Raw genomic sequence first — 14,477 nt, forward strand, 5'->3', positions numbered from 1 at the left:
AAAGACAGAATATGAATAATAAACCACAAATTGGCAAAAACTATTTCAAAATTTACTTCAAGTTGGTTAGCAGACCCTGAAGGTTTTTACTTACTTATTTATTTTGCTGTTGTTTTGTTGTTTGTTGTTTCTTTCCTGTCCCTACATTTTTCTGTTCACTGTAATTGATTGTACTGTATTTTAATATATATATGTATGTATATATATATGTATGTATATATATATATATATATATATATATATATATATATATATATATATATATATATATATATATATATATATATATATATATATATATATATATATATATATATATATATATATATATATATATATATATATATATATATATATATATATTTTTTACACTTAAGTATATTTGCAGCGCTATAATAGCAGCGCTTTTTTTTAATGAAAAGTGTGTATACCACGTGTACTTCGTGTAACGTCCAAAAGTTGAATTTATTTGAATAAAGGAGGAAAAAAAATCGTAATTCAGGCAGGAATCTAAATGGGTGTCTGACGTCTAATCCCTGAGACAAACGCAGCCGAGGCCCCCGGCGGTGTGACGTGTATTGGCGGCGCCTCGTCGGTCCCGGGTCAGGCTAGAGGACAGTAAACATGGCGCTGAGGCTCATCCGGCTGGTCGTCCCGTCCGGAGCGGCGGCTCTCACCGGGGCGGCGGCCTCTCAGAAGGTACGGAGCGAAGCCCCGCCGCGGGGGAAACTCTGGGTGTTAGAGCCGCGGAGAACTGAGCAGAAAACACACAAGGACAAGCTAACCTGCTAACGTTAGCCCGCTAGCGGTTAGCCTAGCTTGTTTATTAACCGCATCGCCACTGGTCAGCCTCCGTCACTGATTTAACTGATTTAACTGATTTAACCAGCCGCAGCTGTCTGCACAATAACTCAACTCACTATTTACATTTCAGACAAGTCTTTATTTTTAGCTTATTGTGTTGCTTTTTGAGCCTGTCCAGCTGCTGTCAAGTTTCCAAGCTAACAGGTTAGCTAGCGCCGTTATGATCCGTGTGTTTCTGCAGAGAGAGAGAGAGAGAGAGAGAGAGAGAGAGAGAGAGAGAGACAGACAGAAGGAGACAGAGACAGAGACTGTGGCTTTATTCAAATCTGTTTCAGGCACCAAAATTCACCAGAAACTCTATAAATCATTAGAGTTTGTTGTTTGTCAGTAGCTGTTACCGCAGACCAGCTTGTTGGATTGTTTGGTTTGACCGTCCTGATGATCTCACCTGACACTGACAGACTCTGTTCATATAAACACCTCCAATGATCTATAATGTGTCATGCATAGGATTTTAACCCTCATGTTACCTGCAAGTTTGCTTTATTTTTCATTCATTCATTCATTCATTCATTCATTCATTCATTCATTCATTCATTCTTCTCATTTATTAGGGTCACTTTGATTCCAGCAGTATAAACCTCCAGAAGATAGATAGATAGATAGATAGATAGATAGATAGATAGATACTTTATTCATCCCGAAGGAAATTCACAGTTTCCAGCAGTATCCACAGAGTACAAGATTAAGTAAATCAAAAATAAAGAAAAAAAGATGACCCTCGAGATCTAAAGATCTAAGTACCAATGTGCAAAAAAAACAATGTGCAAAAAACCAATAAAACCAGTGTGCATCGATGTATACAATGTGCATAGATGAGGGCAATGTGCAAATTTACAGTATAAACATGATAAATAAATAAATAGCACCCAGATGATAAATAGATGATAAAAAAGCCAATAAAACCAGTGTGCATCGATGTATACAATGTGCATGTGCAGAAAATTAGTATAATAAAAATTGTTATCCAAGTGTATGCATCAGCTGCTTTATGTTGACTACTTGAATAAGCCTTTAAATGAATCATAGCCTCACCGAGTAAACGTCCCTCAAACGTCAAAGTTCATGCGGGAATCCAGTTTTTCCTCCCAAATGTCACATTGACTCTCTCTCACAGCTACAGGTGTGGTGATGTTTGGTGAGGGGAGTGTTTTTAAGATTAGAAATAGCATGTTACAGTTCCTCAGTGTCATCCAGAACAACTGAAACAAATGTGTGTAAGATGTTGATATTTATTGTATGTTTTGTACAGCTCAAACAGCCTGGGGGTCGAGTTCACCTCAAAGAAACGCCTGCGTGTAGAAAGTTTACTCAGTTGTTTCTGTTAAATTAGGAGAAGTCATTAAATATGAAGACAAATAAGGTGTTTATCATGGATTTAGAGATGTTAAACATTGAAGGGGGGTCAAATAGACCATGAAGATGATAGGAACGTAAATAACTAAAAATGCACAAACACTGTAAATTTTAAGTGAATATATTTTATCTTAATACTGACTCATTTTCATTGATTTGTTGTTTTTTTTCCCTAGCTCTCTCCATTTGCATCATCAGTCTTATCTGCTCATATTTTCTCACGAAGCCCTTTCATCTGTCAGTGAGATGTTGTCAAGCAGAGTGGTATTTATTTTATTTTTTTTATTCTTGTCTCCCAGGCCGGTGTACACACAAGCTGCGTTAGAAGTCTGCGTTACGGCTGGTGGGCTTACGCGCTCGGCGAGCGGACGACGCCCCGATTCAAGGAGTACAGCAAAATCTTCGCTGTCGATGGCAACTTGGCCTCGGGGAAAGGAGCCCTCGCCCAGAAGCTGGCGGACAAGCTGGGTAATTATCTGACCGCAGGGATGTACGGCCATATTGTCGACATCGGTCACAGCCAGAGGCGAATCTCGCCAAGCAGGATTAGCGAGCAGAGGTGTAGTGAGCAAAACTTTGGGCTTAACCCGAATTTTCAGGCTCACTTTTAAGCCGAGTGCAGGTTATGTTCAGGCTGTCAGATCTGAACGTGTGAACAGCCAAATAGAGGATCCTGTGGAATTAATTAATTAACCGGCTTTATTGCCAAAATTCCCTCCACAAAGCCAGATCTGAACAAAAAACATTTCATACAAATGGAAGAGACAGAGCCAGAACTTTTAATTAATTCATTTGTTGATCCACAGAAAATAAATCAGTTTCTAACACTGCATTTTTGTTTGTTTGAAATTCTCCTTTATTATATAAGGTAAATATAACATAAAATGCTTTGGGGTTTTGGCTGCTGCTCAGATGAAATAATCCAGTTCAACACGTCACTTTGGGCTCTGGTGACGTCTGATGGGCATTTGCGTTTGTTTTTGATTCTTAGATTTTTACAGAGTACATAATTGATCAGAAAAATAGTTGATAGATGAATTGCTGATGTAAATAGTTGTTAGCTGCAGCCCTAAGGTGAGGCTAGTAATAAAAAGAACTGTACAGAGACATAACTCTGAGGAGACAGTAGGAAGAGGGACTGTAATTAGAGGCCAGCAGAAATACATTTCCAGCTCATTCTCACACTTTGGCTACAGGTGAGGGCTTCTGACAATTAGCAAGTCGCTTTATTAGCTGACTTTGTTCAGCCAGTTATTGTAATTAATGTCGCATATTAAGTACAAAGAATTTTTTCCTGAGAGCGACGTTGTAACTTAGATTGCACTCATTCTCTTTAACTGCAGTCTTGGGGAACATGAATTTGACTTTATGAGCAGCAAAGCTTTTCCCGGCCTCGGTGTGACAACGCAAGATTGTATCGACAGAGAGTCAGCTCCCTGTGCTCCTAATGAAGGTTCAGAGATTAGATAGATAGATAGATAGATAGATACTTTATTCATCCTGAAGGAAATTCACAGTTTTCAGCAGTATCCAAGTACAAGATTAAGTAAATCAAAAATAAAGAATAAGTAAATCAAAAATAAAGAATAAAAGATGACCCTCGAGATCTAAAGATCTAAGTACCAATGTGCAAAAAAACAATAAAACCAGTGTGCATTGATGTATACAATGTGCATAGATGAGGGCAATGTGCAAATTTACAGTATAAACAGATGATAAAAAAATAAATAAATAAGTAAAATAAATAAATAAATTAGCCCGAACCGCAACATCTTCACGCTGTCTGGAGTTTCCCGCCTGCAGGCCTTTCTCGCCTTTGCAGCAGCACCAGTGTCGCTGTCATGTTGTACCGCTCATATTTATATTATTATTATTTCTCAAGAGAAGAATCCGGATGTAAGTTTCTTTACCTCTCAGTTGGGCAGTCTGCCGAGTGTGATACATTCCACTATTAAACATTGGTTAGGTTTATATCCCAGCTGTGTGATTACAATCTGTTTATCGCCTTTGGCTGTTTTTTTTTTTTTTTTGGCACTTGGCACTGCTTTATGTTAACACTCTGGTTTTTGGACTAGCGAGAGCAAGTTGACTGACCACTGTCCTGAGACCAGTTAGGCAAACCTTCTTGCGTTTTGTGTGGCCGGCTCTTGCAAAAACACCCTGGCTCTGCTGGCCGGCTCCATTAGACAGATCCATGCCTGACAACGGTGGCAGCTGGAGACAGGCAGCCTTGGCAACAAACCTCTCCTGTTGGCATCACCTGAAAAATGCTCTCCCCTGTCGGCGTTTCCTCATTTTGTCCTCCGTTTTTGTTTTGCTGCTGAAATAAAGAGATGAAAACGGAGACAGTGCACTTAATAGATAACAAATAGACGAATATAGGGCATCTGCATTGCAGAGTCAACACAATAACACTTGTGGTTTGAGACAGTAAGATCACAGACAAGTGTGATTTCCGCTCATTATGAAGCAGCGTTCATGCTTTGTAATCCTGTGAGATGTTTTGCCATTTGAATCAGTGCCAGAAAAAATAACTGTCCCTAAAAAAGTTTGTCTCCCCTGGTGGTGTCTCCTTTGATTTCATGCCAGTGAAGAAAATAAAATCACTTAATTTTTTTTTTTTTTTTTTTTTTTTTTTTTGGCTTGTTTTCCTGGTGCTGGCTCTTCAAACTCTAAAACAACACTTTAAAAACACATTTCATCAAGAGTTTACTTTTTCCCCTCAGCTGTGGCGCTTTAAAAATGATGTTACTGTTGCACATGCCCTCGGTATAGGAGGGCGTTGATACCTCTGGTTTATGTGAATACTATAGATAGATTAACATAGGGCAGTGTTGAAGATTTTATCCACTGCCTCCTTTACAGAACCCTGCCTGCCATCTCACTTTGAAACAGACAGAAAAACAAAATCCGTCAGCCTCCATAGCGTTTGCTTGATTCGATATGCAAAATATTTCCCTCTAGCGTTATTTTTATGTAGGAGGACTAACAGGGCAAATACAGTAGATTCATGGTTTGGCTCAGCGTGTGAACCTAAAGCTCTGTGTCCACAGGGATGCTCTACATGCCCGAACCGGACACGTTTTACTTGGACAAGATGACTGAGGAGAAGACGCCCCTCGCTGTTGACTTCAACGGGATGTGCAGCCTGGAGAAGTTCTACCTGGACCCCAAGGCTGCCGACGGGAACTCGTACCGGCTGCAGGTGTGGATGTACAACATGAGGCTGCTGCAGTACTCCAACGCCATCGAACACCTACTCACCACAGGTATCGCCGACTCGGGGGATGAGCAGAGATGCAGAAAAGCCGCGTGTGATGTCTTAGCAATTAGTTTCATGCGCTTGAGTGAAATGACACTCGGGAATCAAATGTGTAGGCTTGGGTTGTCTTGTTACTCAGATGAAATATTTTTCCTTTTACACATTTCCTCCAGCGCTTGCAAAGATATAGCTGTATCATATTAGATCAAACAAAAGGATATAAATAAGTCCACAACCACTAATGTTATTTTCCCCAATCTTGTGTGGTACAGGGCAGGGCGTGATCCTGGAGCGCTCCCCCTTCAGTGACATGGTGTTTTTGGAGGCCATGTACAAACAGGGCTACGTCAGGAAGGAGTGTAAGTATCGCAGTATAAATAACACCAGAAACACGGCCTCGAGTTGTTGCTCTCTTTCAACATGGCCTTGTTTCAACCCACCGCTGAAAAATTACATTACGTGCAGAGCGAGCGTGACCACTCCACTCTATGGAAAGTCATTTTCTGGATTCCGTCTTGCCCTAATAGAAGCCACAAGCATACGTCTGCAAAGCATTATCTTGAAATTGTGTTGGACTCATGTGAGCAAGGTGACATCACATGTTTAGCAGCGTTAGTGTTTACTTCGGGTCCTGCTGGACACCAGGAGATGCTCCCTCAGAGATTTTTTGGGGGCAGGAATCTTATAATTTGGTAATTTCAAGATGAATTGGAAAGATAAAACTAATAAAGTGCAGAATTTGAGATGAGGATTTTTGATATGCCTTGTATCACAAAAACTACACGAGCTCACAGTTGGCTTCTCGGCGTAAAACGAGCCGAGGTTCAGCCGTTACGCTTTTGCACTGAAGAGTCTGAGTTTTGCCTCTGTACAAAGCCGCGTCCCCTGTGCCCTGTGCTGCAGGCGTGGACCACTACAATGAGATCAAAGGCATCAGCCTCTGCGAGTTCCTGCCTCCACACCTCGTCATCTATGTGGATGTGCCGGCTGACGAGGTGCAGAAGAAACTGAAGCAGAGTGGCAAGGTGAGAAATGTGCCATAAAAGTGTACCATCACCTGAGAATGTGAAAATGTCAAACACTCTGTATTGTGTTAAGTCTAATAATAATAGACTCCAGAGAGACTTCACCCTCATCACACTAATAATAATGTCTCATATAACCGCATGAAGGGAACTGATTTGCCCATTTCAAATTCAGTTTTGTTTGGTGTGAAAAAGTGCCATAAGCCTTTTAGTCTGTTCATAATCTGTTAATCTAATCAGTAGAATATTAACAGCTATTCATACCCAAGTAAATGTTTAAATCAACTAAATCATAATGATTCTAATAGGTTTATCGATAGAGCACTTCATAGCGCTTCACTGGAAAATACATATATCACTGTAATATTGTTTTGTAATTTGTAAAGGCAGAGAAAGTCTAAAACACGGCAGGTGCAAACCAGAACAGGTTCAAGTTTGTCTAGAGGCCTTAATCAGTGTTGCAGCCTCAAAGTGTTTTATAGGCTCACAGTTTATAGAGCACAAAAACAAAATCGCCAGAGCCAAATGCTCATAGTGGGCCCAAGAACAAAGAAACAAACAAAAAAAGAAAAAAGAAAAGAAAAAGGGGGAAACATGAAAAAAGAAATCTTGGAAAAGGACCCCAGAGAGAGGGAAGCCCCTTCCAGCCCGAACTGGAGCGCAGTCGATGCTGAGTCGGCGATTTATTAGCCCCGACCAAATGCAGTCAGTTAAATGAAATCAAATCAAAACTTAGCTAATCAAAACCAGAATAAGGCGGATATTGCAAAAGAAATAAACATCAAACAGCAGGCAGGTGTGAGCTGTTGAGAAAATGTAAGGAATGTGTTGAATGCCTCGACGGTGTCAAGCACTGAAACAACAGCTACGGTTATATAACGCTTTTCTTTTTTTACATGTGTTGTTGAATAAGTCTGCATAATGAATGCAGGAGTTGTTTATTCTGCTGAGGCTACTGTCCGAGACCCACAGAAACAGGAGTGTTGCCCAAAGCCCACAATACATGTTCACGTTGGTAGAAAATACACACGTTATCGAATCCGTTTATTTAACACTCATGTAATTAGTGCATTTGGACTCTTCAATGTAAAGAAATCAGTACAGTGCTTGCAGGTTTTGTGTTTGTACAATTTGTCTTAAAACGATATTCATACACTCACAGTTTCAGGTTATTATTAGACGCTTGAGGTTGATGTTACTGCGAGAGCCGTGCAAGTAGCTGCTACTTTTTTTTTGCCAGTTGTGACGATGTGACTGCCTCTTTGTTTGCTGAAATCTTAGCCTAATTGCAATTTTATGTTTTGTCCCTCCGTGACAACTGCCTGGAGAAGCAGAACAACTGACAGACGAAAAAAAAAAAAAAAAATAGAATAAAAAAAAGTAACAGCAGTGCTCTTTTAATCTGGTTTGGAAATAAGAGAAGCGTAGGCTTATTGTGTGACGTGGGGGAAAATAAACAGAGATTCAACCGGACACTTTCCTCAGCCAAATGCCTCTGGTAATGTGTCACAACTGCAGAATTTATTTATTTATTTATTTATTTTTTGCCTTCTCGCACTCATCGCCCCTTCCGAAGGCTTTTCACCAACCTCCACTTGGCAGGCAGGAAGGCCGTTCACCAAGCTGGAGAAAAGTGTAATTGTTCAGGCTGCACAGTATCAGAAAAAAACTAACATTGCATGATCTTTTTATGAGAAAAAATACAGGAAATTTCACCAGATACATGCAGAGTGTTGTTCATGTGGAGATATACAATTAACAATCATACTTTTCATCATTTGGGTAAAAGTCTGTTCCCACCTAACAAAACAAAAACAACACGTGTTTCTTAGTGAACATTACAGATGGACTTCTGCATCTCAGCTGTGTTATTTACATGTAATCTACCATTTCAAATGTATGCATGATCTGGAAGATCAACAGGCTTCCCAGCATGACTGATAAATGTCTCAAACTCAAGCAACAAACAGATTAATCTATATAACATATAAATACAGATCGATCTAGATACTGCGAGTTTTCAGTTAAGCTTTTCTTATATTGAGGCACTGACAGGCCTCGAAACAGTAACGGGACGAGGTGCTTCTGATAACGGGAATACACACCCTCAGAAGCCAACTTGCGTCACTGAACACCGTCTTCTAGTATCCAAGCGACTTTATCTTTAACAACCCCAGAATAAACTGTTTTTTTTTTGTTTGTTTTTTTTTAATCTACTAGATTCTTCATGTAGATTATTCACAGAAAAAGAAACCCCTGCAAGTTCTCCTTTTGTATCATGCAGGAGAAAAGTTTGCAGCATGACGTGTGTGAGTAAATTTGCCTCACTTGGCATCGTGCGTCCTGCAGTGTGACTGCTGCACATGCACGCATTATAAAGTCGATGCTCAAATGAAGTATTTAGCAGGCCTGTTAATTGTGGCGGAGGAAATAATCCACCCTCTGAGGATAATCACAAGTCTCTGCTGGAACTGAGTGCCGTAGGAGTTAGATATTGAGTGACATGTATAGCAAGAATTGTGTGGCTTTTTCTCCATTCATGCCAAGAGCTCAGTGCTTTGACAGACACCTTTTAATCCATAGGTTGGCCCCTGCTGTGAATTGATTTCAGTCATTGAGGTTTTTCCACAGTTCCTATGTGAGCAGTCATGACCACACTGAAATCTGAGGGCTTCAAGCTTCTGGCTCCTATTTCCAGTCATTTCAAAAAGATTTATAGCCGTACGTGCATTTGCAGGCCTGCTGAGGAGGAAATTTGTTTTGGCCTGTTCACCTCAAAAGCGATGCTGTAATATGGTTTGAGTTGGTCAAGTGGTCAGCACAACGGGTAGCAGGAAGGCAATAAGGCATACATCCAAGTTCTTACTCTACCAGTGCAGTCAATTAACACATCATGTGCACTTGCAGCCAAAGCCTGAATAGGATTTGAAGTGTGCTCTCAAGCTTCACTTCACATTAGCCACTGCTGAAGAGGATTATTTAGATTTTTAGCCGCAACCAAAGTGAGTTCACTGGCTCACTGTTTGGACTTGTGCTTTAATGTGTCCACATTCAACATGCTGTAAGTTTTTTTTTTTCCTTTTAATCTCTTGTGGCTTTGTTCAGATCTTTTTTTTTTTTTTTTTTTAAATCAAGCTGTCTTGAGTCTAAAACAATTTTGCATCAAAGGAGTCCCATGTGGAGTGCTGAAAAAATCAACAACAAAAAAACAGGAAATAATCCTTTCTTTTGTCTTTATTCTTAGTCATATCTTCAGAATGTGTCCCTGCCGTATCTGAAGACTATTGAGGATTCCTACAAGAAGTCTTTCCTGCCCAAAATCAGGTGAGTGGGCAGACCGTGTTAATGTTCAAAGTCTATCAGAAACACAGAGGTTGTGTCTTTGATGTTTAACATCTGTGAACTACTTTGCAGATATTTTTTTTGGTTTTTCTCTTTATTACACAACAAATGCTCACTTTAGGCCTTGACACATGTCACAGATAACACAAGAATCGATGCCGAGGCAGTGCCAAAATTTTGTAAATAAAACAAATCTTGTGTTTTTAGTCTCAGTACAATCAGCTCACCTTGATCCCTCACTCTGTAACTCATTGTTCTTATTCTAATGCAATTCAGCCTGAATGTTTAAATACTGAAACACTTTAAGGTCCAGTCGAATCAAAAAGAAGGTACCATACCAGATCCCTGGCATGTCCCTCACTGACTCACTGACTTACTGACTGATATTGCTCGGAGTGGAGGCTAACAGATCCCTGGCTGTTCTAGGTTTTGTTACAGCAAGACGTTTCATACCGTTCCTTTAATTTGAAATGAGCATTTTGTGTGGCTGCTTTGTTTTCTACTTGAAGGCTACAGACCAACATTTCTCTTGTAACTCGGTGTTGTTATTCTAATGTCAGCCGTACGTTTGATGATACACAGTGCAAAATTGATGAGGCTGGATTTAAGATGGGATCATTTAGACACAACTGACAAAGAAAAAAAAAAAACACTGAATAAGCATGTACTTCATCAGTAGGGGTGGGAATCACTGATTAACTGGTGATACCATATTATCCTGATATTTTACCCACATTAATGATGGAATCACGATTCACGTGATTCTGCGACACGTGATATATTGTAAGATAATAGCTGTGATCCATCACGGTATATGTAACTGAAGAAGAAAACTAATTAAAAAAGAAGTATCACAATATATTGCATTATCTTTTTTCCCTTTGTCCCACCCTATTTATCAGTAAGTCGGGCAGACTCACTGATAAACTCACTGATAAATATTACCTTTTTTTGTCATTTTTTTTAAACCATCTGCTATTTTACGTAGTGCACCTTTAAATTTGTGAAACACATCAAGTCCTTTGTTTATTTGTTAATTTTTCTACAAAGTTTTTAAGTAAAGAAGCGTGTGCTGAATGAGTTCTCAGTTTTGAATCAGGTGTCGAGAGTTGTGGACTTTCACTGGTGTTTTTGATCTGTCACCACAATTCTGCTGTCATGACATCCAGCCACAAGTTTGAAGTCTTCTCTCTCTCTCTTTCAGTGAAAGTGTAGAGGTGCTCGCTTACGATGCAACCCAAGCACAAGATGTCGAACGGGTAAGGGAGCTGAAGTGAAATACGTCTGGACTCCTGAAAGTGTGACAGCAGTGTAAAAATTCATAGTTTGTTTTCATGGCCCCCAAAAAATCTGTTTGGCATTACTGCAGAGTGCACATTATGTTTTCTCTCGTTGGCAGGTGGCAGAAGACATTGAGTATTTGAAATTTGATAAAGGACCGTGGCTGGAGCAGGATGATGTCACCTATCACCACATGAGGATGCTGTGAGTACTCGACGAGTGTCAGACATTTCCAGATTGAAATGCAAATTACAGACTAAGATCTGCGACGGGGAAGTCAGAGCCACATGAACCTATCAAAACTCCAGCCGCTGCTTTTCAGAGTTATTATGGATAAAATGCAAAGTACCCGGAATTGAACCAGGCGGACTGCTGAAAATGCAGATTTGTTCTGAATCCTTTATGTATGCTTTCAATTTCTAGCCGTGCGGGTTTTGAACATTTCTGATGAGGCTGGTGGTGTGTGTGTCTCTCTTTTGGCTTTGTGCAGGGTGGAAGACAAACAGAGGGTGGCATCTCTGACCTGCATACCCAAATTCCTGCCAGAAATCACCATCGGGGCTCACGACTATGATGAAAAATACTATGCCTATAGATCGGTATGTATGGAGAAGATGGTCATTCCTCCTCTGTGGGTAGCATTACATCTTCTAGCATGAAAGAAGTGGATATAAATTATATACCACCACACTGGGATAATGTCTTTTTTATTATAAATAGCCTTATTCCAGTTCATTCTCCGGTGTGAGGTCCTTGGTCATTGGTTGCAGTACCACTATTTCCAGCATGATGGAACTCATAGTCTTCTGCTGAAATACGAAATGACTTCGCAGTAACAAGAAGGCAAATGCCAGATGTGGAATATTCTGCATGGTCTCAGTATCATCAGTCTTGCAGGGAAACATTTGGGTCTGACCTTTTCTGTTTATCGACTGGAGACCAGTTTTGTGTCCCCGCGCTGCAAAAATCAGGCGACGTAATGTGCTACAGAAGTCCCCAACCTGACATTTTGTGCTCAGCCGGATCACAGTGGAAGAAGGCGGAAAAACAACACCAAAAAAAAAAAAAAAAAAAAAAAAAAAAGGCAGGCGTGCAGGGTTTAGGAAATGTGATATGTGACAGCTTGAGCTTTCCAAATTTCTCTTGGTGCCTTTGTGACTGCAAAAGTGCAACTCTGGAAGGAGAAGGGCAGGGATGCTGAGCGTGAGTGTGCTGCACATATGAAGATACAGAGCAGATTTATCTTGATTCAATACCGGAGTAGGAAATTAACTTATTTTGCTTTCTTTTTTTTTTCACCCTTGTGAAATATGTTTTAGGGGTGTTTCAGATCATTTCTAAGGCAGTCTCATCAAATGTTGAGAAACGCCTCAGCAAAACTTTGGTAAATACCTTCGTTTTCCTGTGTTGCCTGACAGAGCAATATTCAGTGACTAAAGCCTGGCTGTCCTAACCACTTTGCAAATGCAAATGCAGAGCAGAATCTGAAGGACATGCTTATACAGAGGAAAATACAGAAAGTGAACTGCTGTATTTCCAAGTCCAATTTTTCAATTTTTATGTGCATTTTGCCTAGGGTCCCCGTTAATTTCCGACCCTGCTGGATACCCGCTTTCAGTCAGAAATAGTGCACATTAAAAACAAAAGCACATTAATGCGTTGATACGAAAAAAAAAAAAAAGTGAGACTCTCTAACAAGGCCTAAGCAGAATTAATGAAGCTCATTGTTTGTGTTACCAACCCACATCACTTTTTGCAGTCGTGACTGTTCCTATGTCATATTTGGGGCTGATGTCAGTTTAATTGTTAACTTGGTGTGAAGGTCACCGTGCAGTAAAAGGCGAGGGGGGGGGGGCTTCAGTTAACTCAGGTTTTTGTTCCCAAATGCCAGAACTAATGGCGTGACAAAGTGCTGGTGACAGAGAGCAGCCCGGCTGTCTATCACTCTGTCAGTGATGTGGCTTCACATTAGCAGTAACTCATAACATGCTGTTTGCCAAGGGCTTGGGAGTGATGGACTGCAATGTCGCCCCTAGTGACACAAGCACTTTGCTATACCATTAGTCTTGACTGTCATCCCACACCCATGGATGGATGAGTCTTGAGTGGCTCCTTCTTCAGAGCTTAAGGGAAAAGGCCCGGATTCTTAAATCAGATAACGGTTTAAAGCCTGCCCATGTGTCCTCTGGATTTAGAGAGTATCTCAGAGTGATCTCCTCAGGATTTATTGCCTGACCTTACATATATACCTAAGTATTGAGAATAGAGACAGCGAGATAAACTTAGGGCTTTTTTGCAGTTGACTTATCAAGAGTCTAATCGCTGTTTAATTATTCATTCATGTTAAACCGTTTTCCAAGAAGACCGGAAGAAAAAGACCAATATCAGCTCCGTTCTCAGTACTTAACACTTGCGTACATATAAGTCCTGTGCATATATTTGCAGTTATGATTTTCGAGATTTAATCTGCGAGTTTAGGTTCTCCTTTTGGGGTTTTCACTGTCGAGCGCCAACTTCCTCGTGTAATTTAATTTTACAGCGAGAGGTGCTAATTGCAATCTCAACAACGAATTCCCTCATTAGGCTCCCGGTACGAACGCGTCTTTTGGTTCGCAGGTTCACCGTCTCGTTCCTTCACGTTGACTCTGTTTTTATTCTCTCTGCAGCTCCCTGGTAAGAATTACGCACCTGGATATAATGAGGATGTAGGAGACAAAAACATCTGGCTGAAGTGAGCGAGGCGACCGGCTCTGGTGTCGACGTCAGTGATCCTGTCAACAGCCATCCGACCATTATCGCCTGTATGATCTGCCCCATGGGCGGACAACTCATCCAGATTTGTTCCAGTTGTTGTCTTCTGTTTTCCAACTGTGCACATCACAGAGAATCTGTACAACCTAAATAGTATGTATGTATTAAAAATATAAATAAATTTTGAAACTCAGAAATGGCTGTGCCCTTTCTTTGCTCAGAAGGTGGAAATTTGTGTATCCTACTAAGGAAAAAGGCAACAGATCAACGCTGCAAGTAGGAAACTCAGAGCAATTTTCTACCCCGATTTTTTTGGGATAGGGTTATCTGGCATCACAGAGTTATGTCGGCTCACACTCTAAACCCCACACATTTTTACTTGTTTTTAATAGTCAGTGATAATCAGCATTGCAGTATCTTAAGTGAATATTTCATCCAAAACCTATGAATGTGTCATTTCCTCACCTTGAGACGTCGCAGCCGACCAATTTACAGTTTTTCTCGATTGCTAAAACACATTTCTCGAAAGTTGCTCTCCTTTTCTCTAAACTGTGAACACAAAACCCAATTTTCAAGCTACATTCACAAATCCTCAG

At 40.4% G+C, this 14,477-nt stretch overlaps 1 protein-coding gene across 1 annotated transcript; it reads left to right on the top strand.

Moving 5' to 3' along the window:
- Nucleotides 1-541: 541 nt before the first annotated feature.
- Nucleotides 542-14,078, top strand: ndufa10 (NADH:ubiquinone oxidoreductase subunit A10). The gene is made up of 10 exons (XM_030081155.1): nt 542-699; nt 2,520-2,688; nt 5,274-5,489; nt 5,755-5,841; nt 6,386-6,507; nt 9,752-9,831; nt 11,054-11,108; nt 11,249-11,334; nt 11,621-11,729; nt 13,797-14,078. Exons 1-10 carry the CDS (start codon nt 625-627, stop codon nt 13,863-13,865), a joined length of 1,068 nt encoding a protein of 355 aa, XP_029937015.1. The 5' UTR covers nt 542-624; the 3' UTR covers nt 13,866-14,078.
- The last annotated feature ends 399 nt before the right edge of the window (nt 14,079-14,477 follow it).

This window comes from Myripristis murdjan, chromosome 21 (assembly GCF_902150065.1).
Source record: "Myripristis murdjan chromosome 21, fMyrMur1.1, whole genome shotgun sequence".
NCBI classification, from domain to species: Eukaryota; Metazoa; Chordata; class Actinopteri; order Holocentriformes; family Holocentridae; genus Myripristis; species Myripristis murdjan.

What these genes read in the sequence shown, in the direction of transcription:
- ndufa10 (XM_030081155.1), top strand. Translation starts at nt 625, where the DNA reads ATGGCGCTGAGGCTCATCCGGCTGGTCGTCCCGTCCGGAGCGGCGGCT. An exon ending in GAAGCTGGCGGACAAGCTGG is followed by an intron (nt 2,689 to 5,273) that starts GTAATTATCTGA and finishes CTGTGTCCACAG; the next exon opens with GGATGCTCTACATGCCCGAA. An exon ending in CGAACACCTACTCACCACAG is followed by an intron (nt 5,490 to 5,754) that starts GTATCGCCGACT and finishes TGTGTGGTACAG; the next exon opens with GGCAGGGCGTGATCCTGGAG.